The sequence below is a fragment of the Myripristis murdjan genome, chromosome 5 (assembly GCF_902150065.1).
Source record: "Myripristis murdjan chromosome 5, fMyrMur1.1, whole genome shotgun sequence".
NCBI classification, from domain to species: domain Eukaryota; kingdom Metazoa; phylum Chordata; class Actinopteri; order Holocentriformes; family Holocentridae; genus Myripristis; species Myripristis murdjan.
The window spans coordinates 20,193,526-20,214,518 of record NC_043984.1 but is presented as its reverse complement, the minus strand read 5'-3'; the positions used below and the strand labels follow the sequence as shown (position 1 = coordinate 20,214,518).

Sequence of the window (20,993 nt, the reverse complement as noted above, 5' to 3'; positions counted from 1 at the left end):
TACACATGCACTTTTACACTCGTCATTCATCTTCTGGGTTTGATTTCTGACATTAAAGCATGAATGCAATGAATGCTCTCTAGAAGCCAATGTGGACGCCCTGCACATCCAACCTTCCCAACATTATGATAACACAAAATAAAACTCTAATCTGCTTCCTGTGCACCAGAGGAACTATCCTGCGCTGGATATGTAGAACAGAAAACATTTCACTATAGTGTTGTATCAGTTACTGATAGAAAACAGTAACAGACTTTTGTTAAATGAAAATGTCACAGGGTTAGTACCTCAGGCCGTAGCTCACCATCTTATTTTGCTTCTCCTCCAGACCGGTGTGCGTGCCTTGTTCATCCAGTGTGATCTCCCTCTGTGCTTCTCATGTACAAGAGATTCAGAACACAGATTTCCTGGAGGGAGCAGCAGGTTGTTGGGACAGACAAGAGCTTTAATTAATGCTCAATGTGGGGTTGGGGATGGGGGATGTCTGACACAGTTGCTCCGGCGGGATTCAGCTGCTCCTTTTGATCAATGGGTAATGAACTGTACAGGGTACTCTTACTCTGCCTCTCTTACTGTCTGTCTCATTCAGCTTTCTAACATGCTATTGTAACTGTACAACCACTCAACAAGTTTCCACGCTGTATGTGACTCATGCGCTTAAGTCTAGCACCACTGAAACTACAAACTTTTGACAACTTATACACTGAAAAACAACTGAAGATAGTGATGTGAAGAGGAAGAGGTGGGGAGTGGAGAGGTGGCAATTAAACATATTGCTCAGTATTCGAAGTTCGAATAGTGTCGAACAGCCATAAGTCCACGACAAAATATCTCATTACAGAATACCAATACAGTTATGAATTGGAGTGATAAATCATTATTTACCGATGTTAGAGGGCTTACTTAACCTTGGAGTGTTGGCAGAATTAAAATGTGAGTTTCACGGAGAGAATCCACTCAGTATGCTTGACCATGCAGCAGAGGGGAGAGCAAGGGACGAGTGCAAAGAAGAAAGAGAGCGCAAGAGCTGAAGATGGAGATGCAAGTGAAAACGGGAGAAAAGGGAAACAGTTGCAGAGAACAGAGGATTCAGCATTAGAGAATGGAGAAAGATGCACAGCAAGACGCTGAATGGAGGGATGAATATTGTGCAGAGAATCTATGGAGAAGTTGGAATAAGATTAAAGGATGAGATGGAGTGAACAACTGGAGAAGTAAGGGACAGGTAGAGGAGGGATAGTGTGAGACAGAGGGAAGGAGGGGAGGGGAGGTGGGGAAGGGGGGAGGGGTGTGAGGGGTGTGGAGAGCACAAGACAGATGACAAATTGTGATTAATAGATGGGGTCCGGGGCAGCAGTGTGGAGCGCAACTCATTAATAGAGAGAATTAGAGAGGCTGTGCAACTCAATCTGCACACTGTCACTCGCAATCAAGGACCATAATCAGATCTGCACACAGACAGAGGTAGATTTGCAGGCAGATGGGTGTGAGTGCACACACACACACACACACACACACCGATACACACACACACACACACTTTTGTCTATACTTCCGAGCACCTTCCATTGACTACATTCACTTCCTAACCCTTAACTATCCCGGGCACTTACCCTCACCTAAACCTCATCATAATTCAACAACTAAACCCAAATCTTAACCCTAATGTTTCGCAGCCGGTGAGTCAAAGGACCTAAAACTGAAACCGGTTCTCACAAGGATAGAAGCACAAAAATGTACACACAGGCACAGTCACACACACAGACACACTATACAATCACAGGTGATACACTGACAACATGACAGTGTGACACCCGCATTTCAATTACCCTCACTGCCTCTCCATTCTCCATCTTCCTCAATCTCTTGCTCTCTCCTTCACTCTCGCTTTCTGACCTGTGAGATTTCAGGTCAGGTTAAGCTCTTTCCACAGCCGCTTATTTGGCCCGTACATGTGTCTTGTTGTGTTTATAGCTTCTCGCCTTGGCCATGTGCTGGTTAATTGGGTAGTAACCTTACTGATCACATGCCGGCTATCTGCTCATGTCCTGATTGGTTTTACTGATTCCTCTAAACCACGATGACTGACTGTCCTGCTACTGAATCACCTTGCTTTATCTATCTCTCCATCCTGCTGTCAGGAAAAGCAGAGTGTATCAGCTGAATGAGTCATTCCACTTGATGGAAACAATTTCCCTTAATGACCATAAATTTAGGGCGACAGGGTGGCTGGGTGGCCTACAAACACTTTCCAACGAGATGACCCCGGTTCAAGTCTCTGTGTTGGCAACCATGTGAAGTGTCCTTGAGCAAAACACAGAGTCCCTAATATCTCCTGAAATATGGCTCTGTAACTACCCAGTTGCTGTGGCCTTCCTGCAGGAGAGGGCCAAATGCACACAATTTCAGCTAGGAACAATAGTATCACACATCAGATACATAATAAATGATAAATAATTATAGAAATATGTCGTGTTTTGGTGGGCTAGAGAAAACTCTTTCTTAAAAGCAGACGTATTAGGGTATAGCCTTTAACTTTTTTTTCTGGGCATGCTTCAGTAGCATATTGATGGGGCCGAGTCCGCAGACCTTTATATAAACAAACAACAGTTGTGTCCCACCTGAGACTCAACCCAGCAAACCTCTGGTCCTCCATCCTTGCTGTAAGGCCATCATATCAATCACTACCCAGCAGCTCAGACACCTCAAGGTCAGAGAAGAGAAGGAGAGATGTCAGAGTCTGTGGCAAGCGAGGAGATAGGTCCCCAGTCCTCTGCTACAACAATTTAATTGCATGAGCCAAGAACCGATCATAAAATAATCTTTCACTGGTTAAAATTCAATATGCAACAGTTAAAGGTAAGGTGTTGCTCAATATTAAAATTGGACGTTTTGTAAACCTAAACTTAAATTTAGAGACAGCAAAACTGAGTGGGTGACATGGCATGATATAATAATATGTTATGAATATACAGCAGGAGGAAACACAGAGGCTCAGAGACAGATATTACCGCTTTACAGCTTATATATTCATCGACTTAGTTAATATTTCATAGGGCTCTAAAAACCTCATTCTCTCTAAATTGTCCTCCCCTCTTGGCAATAATAATTTAAATGCAGGCGGCTCGGTGTCAGCAGTCTGTTATAGCCAACATGTAAATTATATGTGTGCGTGTGCACACATGCATGCAGGCACTCATGCACACGCCATATATCGCTACACACAAGCATGCACACACATATACAAGGATGTAAGCATATTGTATGTGAGCACACACAGTCGCAGATGCAAAAAAATTCTTTGGCTTCTACTCTAGTTTTGATATTCCGATTTTGTAAAATGGGGAGACCACACGGTTTCCCACTTTCTGACAAGCAGTAGTTATTTTCTATGTCCAAATGCAAATGTGACTAGCGGCTTGGCATCTGCCTGAGGGCTCAGTGGGCTGACAGTATGCATCCTGGGGAGTGATCTATTGATCCATATTCAATATCTGCTACACTCTCCTGCTCAGTAAAGTTGGGAGATGAATAAATAAAGAGCAGAACTGACAGTACATCCAAGCACTTGTGTGCCTCGGAGGACTGAGAGCTGCCTAAAAGGTTTACTTGCCTGTGTCTTGTGTAAATTCCCCCAGACCAACATTTCTGGATAAATGTGTAAGCAAGATAAACAATGATAATCATTCAGAATCTCAGACCAAATGTGTGTTTACAGATTCTAATACTGATTGTCTGTTTTGCCAGAACAAACTGCTGTGGTGTGATGGTGACACGAAGACAAACTTAAGAAGAAAAAAAGCATTGTTGTACAGTAACCCACCCCATTAAAAAAAAAAAAAAAAAAAACAATTTGCAATTTGAGAATGAAGGAAAAAGCAACGAGAGACAGAGCCAGAGAGACAGAGAGGGAGGGTTGTCAGTAGCAATATGTCTTTCACCACTAACAAGGTCTGAAAGCTCGAGCAACACAGACATTGACAACAACCCTGAGAACACCACTCTCCTCCTTTCACCCTCTCCTTGTCACTTTGCCATTATGCATGATGTGTGTCAGTCTCAAATCTGTAGTCGACGTCTTGGACTCACACTTCACGTCTCTTCACACCTGCTCGTCTGCCAACCCGAGCATGAGTACTTACATCTCATTCAAAGTTGAAAATCTTACCTCCCATTTGCCCAGCGCAATTGTTCTACCTATATACCTCAGACTGAGCCTGAGCTGTAAATCAAATCATCTGCTGGCTGGACAGTGATCCTCAAGAAATGCAACTGTAGTAACCCCAGAGTAAATTTTAGTAGATTATTTTCAAAATATATTGGAAAAAAATACAATAGGATTATTATATGAGAATTTTAGTGACATCACACTGGAGTCAAGTAAGATAAATCAACCAATTAACATCACAGTGAAAAACTATGAAATATAGCAATTTTATTATACTGTTTATTTATTTATTTATTTCGTTCGTTTTAATACTAAACGCTATCTCTAGTGTAAATAAATCTCAAATGTTTGGATAAAACAAAAGGTGTGGGTTAAACTATTAAACCGATTTAGTTGTTTGATTTATGAAAAGGTCAAAGGCAGGATGGGATTGCGTCCGTGAGTGCCTGTGTGCGTGCGTGCGTGCGTGCGTGTGTGTGGGAGAGAGAGATGTGGGAGGGCGGGGGAGTAGCTAAGAGTCGGCAGATGCTGAGGAGAGAGAAGCAGGACGGAAAATACAACAAGTGAAGGAACTGTTGCTCTGCAATAAAGTCGCTCCGCACGGGATTTCGGCACCGCCAAAGTCCGATAAAGTAGGCCCAATTCGCCAGAATATGTAAAACCTGTTAAAGAAGCGCAACGCTACTTTGAGATGCGTAATTTTTGGTTTTGTTTGTTTTATTTATTTTCTTTTCTTTATCGCCCCGTGTCTGCCTGGACCGCCTGTCGAGTGAGCACTGCCGGGAGCATTTTGAGTGTGAGGTCATGCCACCGAGCAACTACACAGTGCAAGTCTTATTAGACTAGTGCGACTTTTTTTTTTCTTTTACCTGTGCTTGTGCTGCAGCTTCAGTGCAACTTTATCCCAATGCGATTGTGAAAGCGCTCAGTCTTTGGAGGATTTCCCAGACTTCAGCTCTGTGCCGAGCATCAGTTTTTCCTGCGGCGTTTCCATCTGAGCCTGCAGCATGAAAACACACTGAGCACCGCGAACAAAAAAGACCAGGTAAGCTGATCTGTTTGTGAACGACTTTCTCCAAAGTTTGCCGGTGGCCTGTCCTAAAATTGTTGTTTCGTGTTTCTCTGATTGAATCCGAACCTGTGTTTTAATTGCTTAAAATGGTCGTGCCCGTTTTAAATGAAAAAGGATTTATTTGAGATGGTTAATTTATTTATTTATGGGTCAGGAATGGAAATAATGATGATGATGCACAACTAGGCCTACGGTGTAGTAATTACGACATGCATGAAACCTGTTCATTTGTCTGAATTATGCTGTCTGTTGTCTTTATTTTCTCTTTATAAACAATCACACAGATGTTTAAATAGACAGAAGTTGTCAGCTTACCTTGTGTGTGTAATCTCCCGGTGTGTTTGCTACGTTTCAAATGATTTTAAATTTCCTAAAATGAATAGCAATTTGATTGTTTGCAATTTTTACAGCAATTGCAGTACTAAATCTTTTGTCATGTCTTTGTGTAAGAATTTATGATAAAAAGATAAATATAGCTTTTTCTCAACAATAACTGAAGGATTTTTTTTGTGGATTCATGAATGATGGTTTTATGTTTCTGTTTCTGTGTGTGTGTGTGTGTGTGTGTGTGTGTGTGTGTGTGTGTGTGTGTGTTCTCTTTCCTTTAGATTACCCCATGCACAAAGATCCAGCGATTTCTGAGGAGGTGATTTACAGACCTCCGTGGTACCTGAGATGTCCTCTGCTTCATCAAAACCGCCTTTAAACCAAGAATGTTTTAATTTTCGATACAATTTTTCCAGTCCTTTTTGACCAGAATTTACCTTCATGCGATCTGTTACAAACCCGTAAAAATACTGAACTGAGGAGCAGACCGCAGAGATAAATCTAATTCGGGTTCGCTAAACAATAAATAATCCGGTCGACGAAAACACAAGCAGGGAGGAAGGAAGAAAAGAGAAGAGACTTAGCAGTTTCCTTGTTCTTCTCTACTCACTCTTGGACAGACAAGTAAGCGCCCTTTCCTGCATGTGGTGGGTGAGATGAACTCCAGTGGGAATACTGTAGACCCCACCTGACAGCTCTCTGCTTGAGCAATTGAAAGAAATTCAGTGGAGCTTCTGCTACCATAGTGCTGGAAAAACAAACAAAACTGCTTAGGATTCAACATCTCAGCTATAATGTTCATTTTTGAGAAAGAAAATTAAAATAATTGTGTTATGTTATTTTTAGACAGGTCAAAAGCACTGACGCAAAGCAAACTGAGTAATCACAGGATACAATCCAAATGTATTGTGCACCAAGGAATGGAAAAACCTATTTGTCAGTCTCTCCCTGAATTGTGATTTTTTTTTTCCCCCCGACTCCTGCCTGAGACTTGTCTGTCCTTCTCAGAGAGTAGCCCCCCTTTTCTCCCCTGTCCCACACAATCACTGGTTTCTCTTCTTATTCACCTCATTCCCCTAGTTACTTTCTGCCCAGGGTTCAGTCTGGCCGGCACAACCATTCCAGCTAAAGGGGAGGAGGACTTCCTCACGCTGGCCGCCTCCCGGCTCAGCCGCAAGAAACGTGTCATCGGGGCTGGAGTCGGCGTGGCCATGGTTCTGGTCCTGCTGGTGGCCATTCCCTTATTGGTCCACACCACGAAAGGGGGAGGGTCAGGAGGAGGGGGCACCCATTATGAGATGCTTGGTAGCTGCAAGATGGTGTGTGACACTTTCACCCCCCCACAGGGAGAGCTGACTGCCGTCTCGCCTCAGCCCCCAGACTTTGCAGGCCGGAGGGGTAAACCTGGGTTCCGCGGAAGCCCTGGACTTCCTGGTCCCCCCGGTCCCAGAGGGCCCCCCGGAGAGCCTGGCAAACCCGGCCCGCCTGGTCCCCCTGGGCCTGGACCGGGTGGCTACGTCCCCTCGTTCTACAGTCCCAAGATCGCCTTCTATGCTGGTCTCCGGAAACAGCATGAAGGGAGCGAGGTGCTGAAGTTTGACGATGTGGTGACCAATGTAGGGAACTACTATGAGCCAAGCACTGGCAAGTTCACCTGCCCTCTGCCTGGCATCTACTACTTCACCTACCATGTACTCATGAGGGGAGGGGACGGGACCAGCATGTGGGCCGACCTGAAGAAGAATGGACAGGTGAGACAGCAGTGTGTGTGTGTGTGTGTGTGTGAGAGTTGTGAGTGTGTGTGAGGTGTCCTGATCTCTCACTCTTAAAACAAGCAAATCTTGATCTGACCCTTCGGCCTTTTGCCACTAGCTCTCGGTCTGCAGCTATTAACTGGTCAAAAAATGTGGGTGAAAATATTTTTTTTAGTATTCTATACCCTGGATAATATGATTTTGATCCAGCACTGTTTTGTACTGCTTCAGTTGACAACCACACAGTATGTTATCATTTTGGAAAAGTGTTTTTTTAAAGAATAGCACCATAATGAAGACTTTAATTCAAGGAAGACAAAGAGAAATCTAAAGCATTGAAAAGAAACAACTTGTCATTCACTGAGAAGAGACATAGAGTAGAATAATTCATTCAGTATCTCCATCCTGATTTGAATGAGAAGAACCATCAACTCCTGTTTTCTGCTGTTGGAGGACAAAGAAGAAATGACGACTGGAGAACCACAAGTGTGGCTAAGAAGTGCATTTTCTCTCCATGAAAGACGCAAAATTGTAATTACTTCTACAACTTGGAAACTAGGAGAGCGCGTGGGAGGAGAGAGGGGGAGAGGGAGAGTGACAGCTAAGCGATCAAGGGGATAACGATCCTCCATGTCTCGGTGGAATGAAGCCAAAATGCAACAGCTGGCTACTGTCCTCTGAGGAACTCTGATTTTAACACTAATAAATAAACAAGTTTTAAAAAAAAAAATCCTTGAAAGCTTCCATCTGGAGATCCATGACAAGCTTGAAGCACGAAACCCCTCACTCTGTTGAGGAGCTCTGACTCTGACATGTGTGCTGCAGAACAGAAGAGCGACATCCCAGAGATTACCACAGAAGAAGAAAGACTCGCTTTGCATTGTTACACGGCGAGTCGAAATCAGGCTGAGGGTTCGGTGGTACAATAAAGCTTCCTCTGCACATAATTTACATGGTACATGGACTGACAGCAGTATGCCACTGAGCCGACCATGACCCTGCTGGGCTCTTGTTTATTCATGACAGACTGCTACGCATTGCCAAGTTGAACCATGCATTAGAAAATATCCATCTTCAATAACTTTAAATAAGCAGGCCCGCAGAGCAGTAGTATTAGGGAAGGATCAGGAGCGAAGGTTAAGAGATGAGGTGAGCGGTTTGGAATCCAAAGTTTCAAAATGCACTCTTATTAAATTAACACGTCCAGTAATGATTGCATAGCTGTTTTGCCAAGCCATTATGCAGTAGCTGTCTGTCTGTTTCTATGTATTTTTAGCGAAACAAATTATTGTAATGTCAGGTGCGGTGGCATTATCACAGATTTTCATTTCTTTCTCACTCTGCAAGGATTCCTGACATTCTCTGCTAATACACACATCATGACATAGGTCTTTTATGTGACCAATCGAGTCCATAAAAATAGTTGTTCCCCCGTTTTATTGATTTGACAGAATGTGCATAAAGTGCACAGTAAAGAGGACAGACAGGAAAATGCCAGATATAATTGGGGGGACTTGGTTTGTTGCGTGCCTTCACAGACATTGTCATTCCTGTCTTCTCCTGCTGTTAAATCTTTCATAGCCTTTAGATGAGATCTTCTCCCCTCCACCTGTGCCCCTGTTTTACGCACGCACACACACACACACACACACACACACACACCCACGCACACACACACACACACACACACACACACACACACACACACACGCACACACACACACGCACACGCACACACAATTTTCTCTGTCCACACTTCCAGCTTGGCTATTGACTTCATCCCCATTAATTATCTTTTCCATCACCTAAATTATTTAACCCAATTCAGTGCTGATCTTGCCCTCATAGTTTCGTTGGTGGCTCTTTGCTCTGAATAGGTAAGTGCTGCTGGAACGGCGCGAACCAGCTGAGTCAATGACAAAAACACAACCTTGAGGGAACACTGAAAACTTAGCCTAATTGAAACACAACTTTTGGTGATCACACTGGTTAAAAAAAACAGTTACATTTAACAGAATATATAGGACATTTATCAATATTTTCTGGATGGGCCATTCGTTCGGACAGCTTGGACTTTGTCCATTATGACAACTTCCATTATTCCATTATTACTATTATGTCCAATTGAATTGAAAACATACATGACATTTGATGTGTGTGTGTGTGTGTGTGTATATTATGTGAGTGTGTATGGGTGGATGCATGAATTTGTGTGTATACAAGCATTTTTAGACTGACGCTCAGGCAGGTTTGATCAACGTCTCGTGAAAAGCAGCTGAGAATAAGAACCATCCAGGGGAGGGATTACTGTAAAGGGAGACGGGCTACAGACAAGTAGGCCGACAGCGAGATCAAGGAACAAGAGGAAGACGGATGGTTATTCAGAGGAGAGCAGACAGATGAGGATAAGAGACAGCGATAGGGAGGCAGCATGAGAGGGTTGCATCAGACCTGGATAAAGAGGACAGATGAGAAGAGGAGTTAAAGAGAAGGTGTAAAGCAAGGTGAGGAGGAAAGAAATGTTTCATCCAAAAAAAAAAAAAATCAAACACTGCCTATCTGGGGTTCTTGTGTAGCGTGTTTTAGTGCTGACATGTTTTTGTAGGCCGGCCCGGAAGTTACTTGGACTGTGGGCTCCCTCGGCAGATTTCTGATGGCTTTTTTTCCCATAGGGGTTTCGAACAGGGTGGAGCAGAAAACAGGTTTCTCCTCCTCGTTTTGGCAAGGATTTTACAGTCTGGGAAATGATATTAAAAGATGGTGGTGGTACTTTTTCCTACTTAACGATGTTCTTTGAGGGGATAATGTCACCACAGTGACAAGGATATCACAGTTGTTTTTTGGCCCTCATAAAAATATCAACCAGTCATTTAGGATCTCACATTTGCATTAGCCTGCACATGCTTTAGCAGCCCGTCACAGCCTTTCTTATTGCCAGGGAGGAAGACTAGGCTTTCAGTACAACCAGCCAATCATCGGCCAGTTACTCCTATTAATACTGAATTTTCTCCTAAATGGCTTGTTAGAGTCTAGGTGCAAGAAGAGCCATAGAAAATTAGTTACCTAAATTATTTCCTCCCAAATTTCTTTCATTTAAATGTCACAGCTGTTTTTGTTGTTGTTGTTGTTGTTGTTCAGCACTTAAAATTACAAAAAATAATGCAAATATATCCATTTAAGAAAATAAGCTGTCACAAACGAAAGCATATGACACACATATTCACTTCAGTAATCTCCACAAACCACTTCAGGGGTTTAATACAGGCCTAAAATTCATGTTGGGACTATGCTGACATCATGTCTTCGCCAGACTCCCACCACGTGTCCACCAAAGCAGCTGTTCCTCCCATGCTCAAGGAGCTAGCTTGCTGCAAAACCCCCAAAATTCAATGCAAAAGTTTGATAGAAGTGCGAACAAACACGAGATACAGTTAGAGAAGACAGTTTACATGCTGACGTGATTATTCCAACAGCTATTTTAGTTTCAGTGTAGCGACTTGTTACTGACTTTGGTTTTTAAAGCACATAACACCTTTTTGCATTTAAGATGTTAACAGGTGTAATTTATGTTTTAGAACAAATTGTCAAACTCTCTGAGGCGCCTTCATTTTCTGCATAAATCGAAAATCCTATGGGAAAAAAAGAAGCATTGTAAATCTGACCAGAGAACCCATGGCTCAAAAATGCTAACTCACTTCTGGGTTTTAGGACTACAAACTGAAACGATCTAGTAGCATCTGATCTCTTATCAGTCTCTCAAGTTGACATGAAGTTTTGAGGGCGGTATCACTCTGCGAGGCGAAACTGTCTTGCTTCTCTTGTCCCATAACTCATCAAAAGGTTTATGTTGAGGTAGATGACCTTTTCAATAGATATATAATTCACAACCAATATGTACGTTGCCCTTTGCGATGATGAGCAGGGAATGCAAGTATGAATATTTATAGTTGGCACAACATAGGGAATCTGTATTGGTCAGTCAGTCAGGAATGTCCGATCTTGGCTCACGTTCACGCTCTAGTTTTGGTGAGTTCTGGCCAGTAGCATTTCAACAACACACCCTTAAGCCGCTGCTCTGCTGTTGACACTCAGTAACCTCATTATATGGCAGTGGCATTAGGTTGGATATGACCTATTGGAGGATGAGACTGGTGGACAAACTGATGCCTTATTAAGCCCAGCAAAATGCTCTGACATGTGCTCCACTGTGGCTCAGCCTTAAGGATTTAGAGTGTAAAGGTCAGAATGAAAGATTTACTAAAGGCATAAAGTTTAGTATTAATCATATCTAGGCTGGGATTAAAGGTGCATTAAAGATGTATGCATTAGAATTAAGGGTACATGGGTTAGAATTAAAGGTGCACAGGTGATGATTAAAGGTGTATACTTTAGGTTTAGGTTAAAGGTTTGTTGGGTTAGTGAAATTTAAGGTTAGAAATAAAGGTGTATATGGGTTAAGATTGAACTTCAGAGTGAAAGAGCACACGCTTCTGCAAATTAGATGAATGGATTTGCCACCTTTCAGTAGCCAGAAGCTAACAGCGAACTATTAATTTTCTTTTTGGATACCACAAATATTCAACAGAACACTGATGTGATTTGATGTTAATTTTAATCTGAAACACTATCAAATTAAGGTGTGGTGATTTAGTGTTAAGCTGTATTAAATAGCCATTCATCGTATTATATAATTGAATATGCCACTGAAAAGTAGTGGTGATGACAAGCTTTGTCTCAATGAAAAAAAAAGTCTCTTCCAGTTAGGAGGTGTGATGTGGCTGCTGTCAGAGGTAGAAGCTGCTAATTACAGTATTTCAGAGAAGGTGTTAATCTTGGCCTCAGTTCATTATATGTTTTTTTGTTTGTTTTATTTAGGTTGTGTTAGAGCAGTAGTTGTCTAGCAACGGTATTGTGCTGTCAGAAAAATAATTAAAATCATGCCTAATTTCTGTTCGTTACATTGCTTAAGTGTTAAACATAATAGAGAGTATTTCATGACAAAGTGTAAAACGGCATCAGATGCCGTTGCTCTGTATACCAGTGAATCCATTTGTCTGCTCTGCGGTCTGTCCTTTATCTTTTTTCTCTTTTTTCAAAAAAACACACAGTTGTGTGCATGTTCATACACACAGCCATTATTTGGCCATATATTTCTGTTATAATGGCTGAGGCCATTATTCTGTAGACTCTGGCTGTTTTTTACTGTATTGTGCCATGGCTTTGGTGTGTTTTTCTCTTTTATCTACATTACATCATTATTTTCCCTCATCAAGGAAACAGGGTCTTCTTTGTTTCACGAATACTAGCATTATATTTTTTGATATTGACAACAGAAACAACATGCAAAAGGGAAAAATGTGTTTTGTCTTATCAAAAATGTCAAAATTAGGTGGTTAGGTGGTAGTGGATTGATTTAACTTTTGACCTGCTGTACGGTTTTTATATAATGAGGAAGCCTTAGGCAATTGGCCAGTTCTGCCTATTGTTACTTGTGCAAAATCTTGTAATGTGTGCCTGCGTATGTCTGTGCCTGTGCATTTGTGCACACAAATGTCTGTGCCTACACCTGTGGTGACATATGAATGCATCATGAGAGCGGTCTAAATGCAGTGTGCTGTTTCAGTGTGAGGCAGTAAATAACTATTCATTGACGTAGTGGAATATCACTTAACTTCCCTGCTCAAGCTCTTCTTTAGCTTATCCACTGCAGGTAGAGCAGTCCACGGAAACCCCTTTATATCCAATTAAAGCGTCTCACCAGCTCTCAAAGGTTTCAGTCTAGAGCCAATTAGAGACTTTCTAATCAACATCTTGACACCTTAGGTCTTGAGTGTCATGGCAAAATATTAGCATTTAGTATGCCAATTAGGGTGCAAGTCTGCAGTACTGGCAAAGGGTTACACGTCGACCTCCATATGCCTCAGGCTGGTACACATGGATAGAGGCAGAAAGAACACAGCAGCTTTTACAAAATGTGCCATTTCCATTGCCCTTCTTCTTTCCATCGAGCTGTCTCCCGGTCCACCCTTAGAGGTCCCTCAGGTAAGTTTAAGAGACCCTCTCTCAATTGCCTCGCTCCGCTCTGAGAGGTCTGTACATCACAGTGAATGAATCCTGTCAGTTTTATTACCAGAGGACCAATGCACCACTGCAAAACAAAACAAAACAGAAAAAGGAAAAAAAAAAAAAAAAAAAAAAAAAACACACTACATGGACCGCCCACCTCCCCAATCTCATTTATGCCCCCCTGAAAAAGGCATGCTTGATCAGTTTGTTATCCAACAGGCTCCCTCCCCATCACTCAAAGCCCCTCTCAAGTTTGGCTTCCTTCACCCGAATCCTGTGCTTAGACTGTTAAAAGTGCATGCAGCTGCTCACTCGTCTGTGTGCTCTCTTTGAAATTTCTGCTACCACACCCTCCTTTTCAACATGTATCCTTCCTTTTTACTTCCCCTAAAACCCCTGAAAAAATCAGATATAAACACTATGAACACCCAATTTGGGTTGATATTTTTCAGTTGTTTGCATAATAATCAAATCTGAATTAAATTTGAAAATATTACCCCTTTAATATGTTAGATTAATCAAAGAAGGGTATACAGCTGAAAATATTGATGATTACATTGCACATTTAACATTGCCAGTAAATTATTTCTGTGTTGGCTGCTATTTTCTTCTACTAGTGAAAGGTGGAGGCAGGGTAATCTTCTCCCCTGTCCCATGAGTCCTCCCTGTCTCCAGCAGCAGCAGATCAAGTCAGAACAGTGTTGGGCCAACAGAACGAAATTCACTCCCTTGTCGCTATCAATCTCCAGTGCTGTTGACAATAATCCTGATTTGCCTTTCTCTCTTGCTTTCCCTCCCAAAGCCTCAGCTCCCCTCCTCTCTTTAAGAGAACAAGGTTTTACTGTGATTGTTACTGATAGCCGGACCTGAGATTTATCTGCTCTGGGTTCAGCATCACAACGCCCTGCACTGTGACTTTGGCTCGGCATAAAATCACAATATGCTCACTATATTCAATTAACATATTATTCAGAGATATTCAAATTCATTTTGACTTGATATTGCCAAATAGTACATGAGAAAAAAAAATCTAGAGATTAATTCACTGCAATTTATGCACACTAGTTGCTTCATTGCTATGTTTTATTGAATAGGACCGCACAGATAACATTGAATTAATAATTATACTCAAACTCTAGCATGGCATTGATGTTGACGGTAACTGTGATGATTTTTTTAATGTTACATCATGAAGAATATTGCGTTTATAGAATAACAAACTTTTCGCCAAGGTTATATACGTTTTTCACATAGGTAATGGAACCACATATTGATGTTAAAAATTACATGTGAGATGTAAGCATCTCCACTGCCTGAAACGTTAGGTAAAGTGTCTCCTAAAGAAGCCAGCCATAGAAAGCCCTGGCTAACGTATGTGCTTTTTGCTTGCAAATATAATTAGCTGATGTTCACATAAGGGTCACCACAGTGAGATGCGGAAAATAAACACTTATTACTGCTGCACGCTTTTTTTTTTAATTCCCTTTTAACATGGACACTGTTCAGGTAGACAGTTGCCATGATGCCGTAGCACAGATCCTTGTTCATTAAATAGTAGCGGCCCTGCAGTGTTTAATTAATATTCTCTATGTACATAAGCAGTCTTAGGGTAACAAGTTACAGAAATCCATACTAAAATGAGTGTGCCCCTCAAGTAATGTCAAGGGGCTCTTGCCATTCAACCATGTACTAAGCAGATGTTGGATCTACAAGACGTCAGAATCTCTTTCCTATTATACTTTTCGTAAAACCTATTAGGTTTCCTCAGGGGAGCCGTTTGGTCTCTCGGCAGCGTAACAATTGACAGTGTTAAACATCTCAAAATGTCTTATGCTATGTATTTTTAGGTGTTCACCTGAGATACATAAAACCTAGAGACAAAGAGGATTAAGAGCTGTTCTCCCAGTGTGTACATATGTGTGTGTGTGTGTTAGTATGTGAGCACGGGATCTTAACCTGACCTCCTGCTACTATTTCATTGGCCCATTTGACCGCTGTAGCCTATCCTGTGCCCCCATTTATTGTGATTGCATGGAGTTATTGAGGAGTTGGAGCTATTAGGGCGGTAGCTGCCATGGCTGTTCGACTACCAATTACCGTAGGCTGTAGCCCAGTAGCCTGCCCTGACGCATCTGGAGTTTGTGAGGGGAGGGGGATACAGCTGGGGGGTGGGGGTGGGGGGTCTCAGGAGACCTGCCACAGCAGCATGCCGTTAATCAATCCGATTTAGACTGGGCAGGGACACGCTTAGTCGGTGCTCCCGCCAACACTGCCATGGCGGGGAGAGAAAATGTGTGCGTGACCTGCATCTCATTCTTGTGTAAGGACAAAAAAAGATGGATAGATGGGTCTAGAATGAAGAGATAGCGAGGGGGCAGCGAACGAGGAGAGGGATGATGGAAGGGGTGTGAGGTACGGAGGGAGAGACAACAATTAATGGAGTGATGTGAGTTGAATTAAAACAAAGGGAATGTATCGATTCATTTCTGTCTTAAGGAGAGGGGGAAAAAATGTTCATCTTCTCCACATGGAAATAAAACGCCTCTATGGAGAAATATATTGAGCAATGAATTAAACTGATGAAATGGGCGAAAACCCGTTGGGTGGAGGATGAGGAGAAATGGTTATCTGTGTCTTATTTGATATGTCTAACTGATCACAAGGGAGGGAAGCTTGATGACTAGTCGAGATGATGGACCATATCCTTAGTCAGACCCAAATCCACGGCAGAAGACAAGGATGGAGTGTTCGCTTTCATTAATATGTGCTTGCATACTCTGTTCTCCACCATCAAATGGATCATCTACTCAAATAGTTGTTTACTTACCCAGTGATACTGCAATTCATGATAAGCTGATTTGCTCATTGGGCACAGAAAAAAAAAACTTTACAAGAAGTGGGCAAAATAACAGAAACACCTAACATTATATGAAAATCAAACATGTTTGCGTTCACATCAGCCTCAGTACATGTTGAAATGTTGTGAGGAGGGATGCTGGACTGCTCCTCAAGAAGAAAAGCCTCCAGTTCTTTGAGGGCTGAAGGAAGTAGAAATCTATTTTGCTCTCTGTGCCCAAGAACTTCCCATAACAATTCAACGATGTTTAGATCCGGTGAGTGGGGAGACAGTGGAAGGCATTTGACTTCATCCTGTTGTTCATAAAACCACTCAGAGTTGTTTAGCTGTGCAAATGGAGGCATTTTCATCTTGGAATATGGGCGCATCATGAAGACCAGGTTTAGCATCATTATAGCATCATGTTTGTTGGCTGTTATATGATGCAGAGTAATCATCGGATCTAATGGCTCCCTGAAGATGGCCGCTCTTACCGTTATAGAGTCATGCCATGCTTTAATAGAGCTGAATGCAGCATTTGGCTTGCTCTTAAAATAGACCCGTTCAGCTGTAGGAAAAGTGGTGAAAAACAACTTGTCAGATGTTCATCATGCTACTTTTTAAAGTAGATTTTGTGCTTTTTATTCCAGGTTATATTCCTTTGTGTGTTGGCTGTGAATACTGCAGGTTTCTAAATTATGTATGATAGATATAACAACAGGATTTTGTTCAGACTGTCGAAAAGATATTGGTTCAAGTCTGTGCTAATTTTTGAGGCTGCAGTTTTGTGACGCATATCAAATATCACATTTAGTGTCTGTCACTGTTGGTGAACTGATGTCACCACTTTCTTCATGTTTCTTTTTCTATGCAGTTTGTCCATGTTTGGCATATTGATTTTTAAAATTGTTCTTCTTCCCGTAATTATTATTGCTGTTGTTGTTTTGCACTTTTTGGGACCCATACACCTGCAATTTGAGCACCAACTGTTTGGCTTCTTGGAAACTCTTGTTTGTCTCATGTTGCCTTGAAAACTCATGTGAAGGTTGTGATCATCATCATCTTTCATCCCAATATGACTCACCCGTGTAGTTGTCTTTGTAATTGTGATTTAGTTACTTTAAAGTTGAAGTCCATTTTCATGTGGTGTTCACATTATTTTCTCCACCCCATATGTTACGCAGTATTATGGAACGTTAATTACACAGCAGATGGTTGAATACCTTTCAAATAACGGCCAACATTTGAGGCGTAAGCAGCTAAACAAGTGAAACACTGCTTCCCTGATGCCTAGTACAATCCCTGTCGCTCCTCTCTGCAACAGGTGGATCAGGTGTGAGTCAGAAAATCCTCTGGAAAAATCAATAGAAAGAAAGACTGGAAGAAAGAAAGGGAGAAAAAGAAAGAAAAAAGAACGGCTGGACTCTCGAATGGAGGTGTGGGGTCAAAGATCACTGAACACCTCATCTATCTGCCCATTGGACAGGAAGGCACCTACACTGATGACATTACACCAAGATCTCAGAGTGAAACAGGAAATAGAATGACAAGAGTTTTGTCCAGATAGACGGTTGGGAGACAGTGGTCACATAAAACCGATGAACCTGTGTGCTAAAACAGTGGATTTGAAAGAAATAATCATCCCAGTTGAAATCCAAGTGGCAAGTTTCCATGCAGCCCATGTAATAATAACAACAGCAATAATAGTGATTACTGTTCTCGTCATGTTTATCTTTTTATTTTCATGTAGTAGTGGTGTTAGTGTAGTATTTACCAGCCTTGGGACTAATAGCAAAGCTGCCAGTCACGTGTTGCTCCAGCAGCTTGTGGGTCATTCCCCACCTCCATTTATTCATATGGGGCGCATACAGAAATCTATATTCGTACAGAATCCCATGCCTACACCCTGTAATTAACATTTAGATGGTCACGATGGACATGGCTAAACTGCAGGAGATGATTAGCGACTTGGGGCTACAAGAGAAGACTAAGCAGTCACATAAGACACCGGGTGGAGGATTATGCTTTGGATTAGACCGATACCTCAGTTTGTCAATATACTGGGTTGATGATGGCCTGTCATGAAATAGTGGAAATTGTACAGTGTGTCGTCCTCTGCCTTTCTGATGGAGGATCCTTGCAAACTATAAAACCATTCTGTTAAACAATGAAATGATCTGTTCTCTCGACACTTTATGAGCTTGTTTGATTTTGCAACAATGTAGTTTGTGTATCCTGTTTCTACATTTATCCACATTCTACAAAATCACTATGTCTTAGGGGACATCATGCAACGAGTGACAAAGCTACAAAATGGTCAAGCGTCAGGGGCTACGTTGTTACTGGGTTTCCCATCGAGTGTCGACTGACATAATTAATGTTGTCATGGGGTTGAGCACCATTAGTTATATTATTTAACACTGATTATTACTGGGTAGAAAGAAGTGAGGTCTGCACATTGTTGAGCTCGCAATAAATAATTTTACTCTCTTTTTTTCAAGGCAATGTGTTGATCTGTAAGATTTTCCACAGGCAAATGTAACAGGCATTTCTTTTACATTCAGACAGCCTGGATCTGATTTTTTTTTCCCTCAAATGTGACACAGGTCTGATTTTTATGCCAAAAAATAGTAAGTGTGAATAGAGGGGAAAAAAAGCACACACACACACACACACACACACACACACACACACACTGTATCTGATGTTTTTGACTTGGGCCACTTGGCCTTGTTCAGACTGCAGGCAAATTGGATTTGTTTCTCAAATCAGATCTTAAAGACAGACTGTCTGCACTCTTACTCACCATCCTATCTGCCTGGATTGGTGTGGTAACAACATGGGCGTCAGTAACTATGTACACTGGTGACGTGGTTTTCCAACACAGAAACATGAGAAATGTAAAGAAAGCAATTCATTTCAGTGTCTGTTGTTGTCCGTGCTGTCCTCCATATCGCTCAGCTGCTCAGTGAAGCATTTCTGTCACTCTGTATTTGACGTTGTGAGTTGCATTGCGAGTGGCGCAATAGACACTCTGGAATCTGATTTGAATAGCCAGAGCGTCCGGACTGAGACGCATCTGTAGAAATCCGATTGGAATCGCATATCAAACCACCTCCAAATGTAGTGACTGTAACTTTCTAAAATCAATCTGGAACCAATCTGGATATGACAAAAAAAAAAAAAAAAAAAAAAAAAAAAAAAACGGATTTAGGCCGGCAGTCTGAACATGGCTTTCCTCTGTGATCCTAAATCAGATACGTATCTGATTCCTGCTGATGTGTCGGCCGTGTGAACGCTCAGATCAGGAGTCAAATGGTTTTTCCCACTGAGCATGCTCACATCTCTGTCAGAGCAGCTTAACTCATTCATTGACAGCAGTGTTAGTGAGCGGCAAGCTTGTTGTAAATGTGGAGTCTTAGCACAGCTCTGTTCACACTGATGTCAGATACCGGTCACATGCCATGATGAATGTGAACAGTCAAGGCAAAAAGATAAAATCTGAGAAAATATCAGAATTGGGTCACTTTCCAGCACCGTGGGAACATAGAGGCAGCAATCAAATCAAATCCAGTCACTATCAGAGAGCAGCAGGGAAAAACACCAAAAAATGGCACCCACAGAAACATCAATTATTAAGAGGGAGTTTTTAGTCCATGTTCAGCAGTAGGAGGTGGACCTTTGGAGATCGAAACTTTGGAGAGATCGCAGAACTGGGGAAGTTCAAAGAGTGGACAGCGCTGTTTCCAATTGATTAGCTGATGCTGCTCTGTCGTTCTGAAAAATGTTGAAGCCACCTCATCCTGTCTTTGTAGCCCTTCATGTCCATCACACAGTGATATGCCAGGCATTTTTCTGGCTTCCGCTGAAAATGACTTGTCACCTGTTGCTTTCTCGGCTATCATGTGAACATAACCTTAAAGAACTGCTAAACTTAAAACAGTTTTATTTTTTTCTATGGACTAGTGGAGAGTTTTCATTTCCCATGAGGCTGTTCCATCCTACCAAGACAAAAAAATATGAGGAGAATGATTGAATCCTTGTCGTTTTTGGCATAAAAATGGTTTATTAATACTGAATATCAGCACACCTTATCACTTATAGATGACATTTCCTTTATATTGTATGGTATTTCTCTCCATCTTGGCAATCCCTCCTTATCTTTTCTGTCTTCCATTCAGGTGAGGGCCAGTGCGATTGCTCAAGACGCGGATCAGAACTATGACTACGCCTCCAACAGCGTCATCCTGCATCTGGATGTGGGGGATGAAGTGTGTGTACAGCTTGACGGGGGCAAAGTTCACGGTGGAAATACCAACAAATACAGCACCTTCTCTGGCTTTCTCATCTACCCCGACTGACAGTATACTCACATTCTTATAGGCTCTCTCACATACACAATTACAAACTCTCTCTCTCACACACACACACACACACACAAAAACACAAACACACAAAAAGCGCTTGTTTCCCATTGATATCAAGCAAAAAAAAAAAAAAAAAAAATCCTCTCCTTTCTGCATATAATGTGCCATGCTTCCACCATGTAATTTGTCATTCTCATGCCATCCAGTACAGGATACATGTAATAATATGATCACCAATAAAGAGAATCTGTGTAAAAAAGAATATAATATTGTATATACTCCTATTTAGCATTTACTTCAGGTACACACATCTGTGTAATCTTTATTCTGCATAATGTACAGTATGTGTAAGCATGGCTGAAGTACATGATTAATATTTGTTTCACACACACACACACACACA

At 41.8% G+C, this 20,993-nt stretch overlaps 1 protein-coding gene across 1 annotated transcript; it reads left to right on the top strand.

The window, feature by feature from the left end:
• The first annotated feature begins 6,757 nt into the window (after positions 1-6,757).
• Positions 6,758-20,588, top strand: c1ql4b (complement component 1, q subcomponent-like 4b). Its single transcript, XM_030052062.1, has 2 exons — positions 6,758-7,318; positions 20,405-20,588. Exons 1-2 carry the CDS (start codon positions 6,779-6,781, stop codon positions 20,582-20,584), a joined length of 720 nt encoding a protein of 239 aa, XP_029907922.1. The 5' UTR covers positions 6,758-6,778; the 3' UTR covers positions 20,585-20,588.
• Positions 20,589-20,993: the final 405 nt, after the last annotated feature.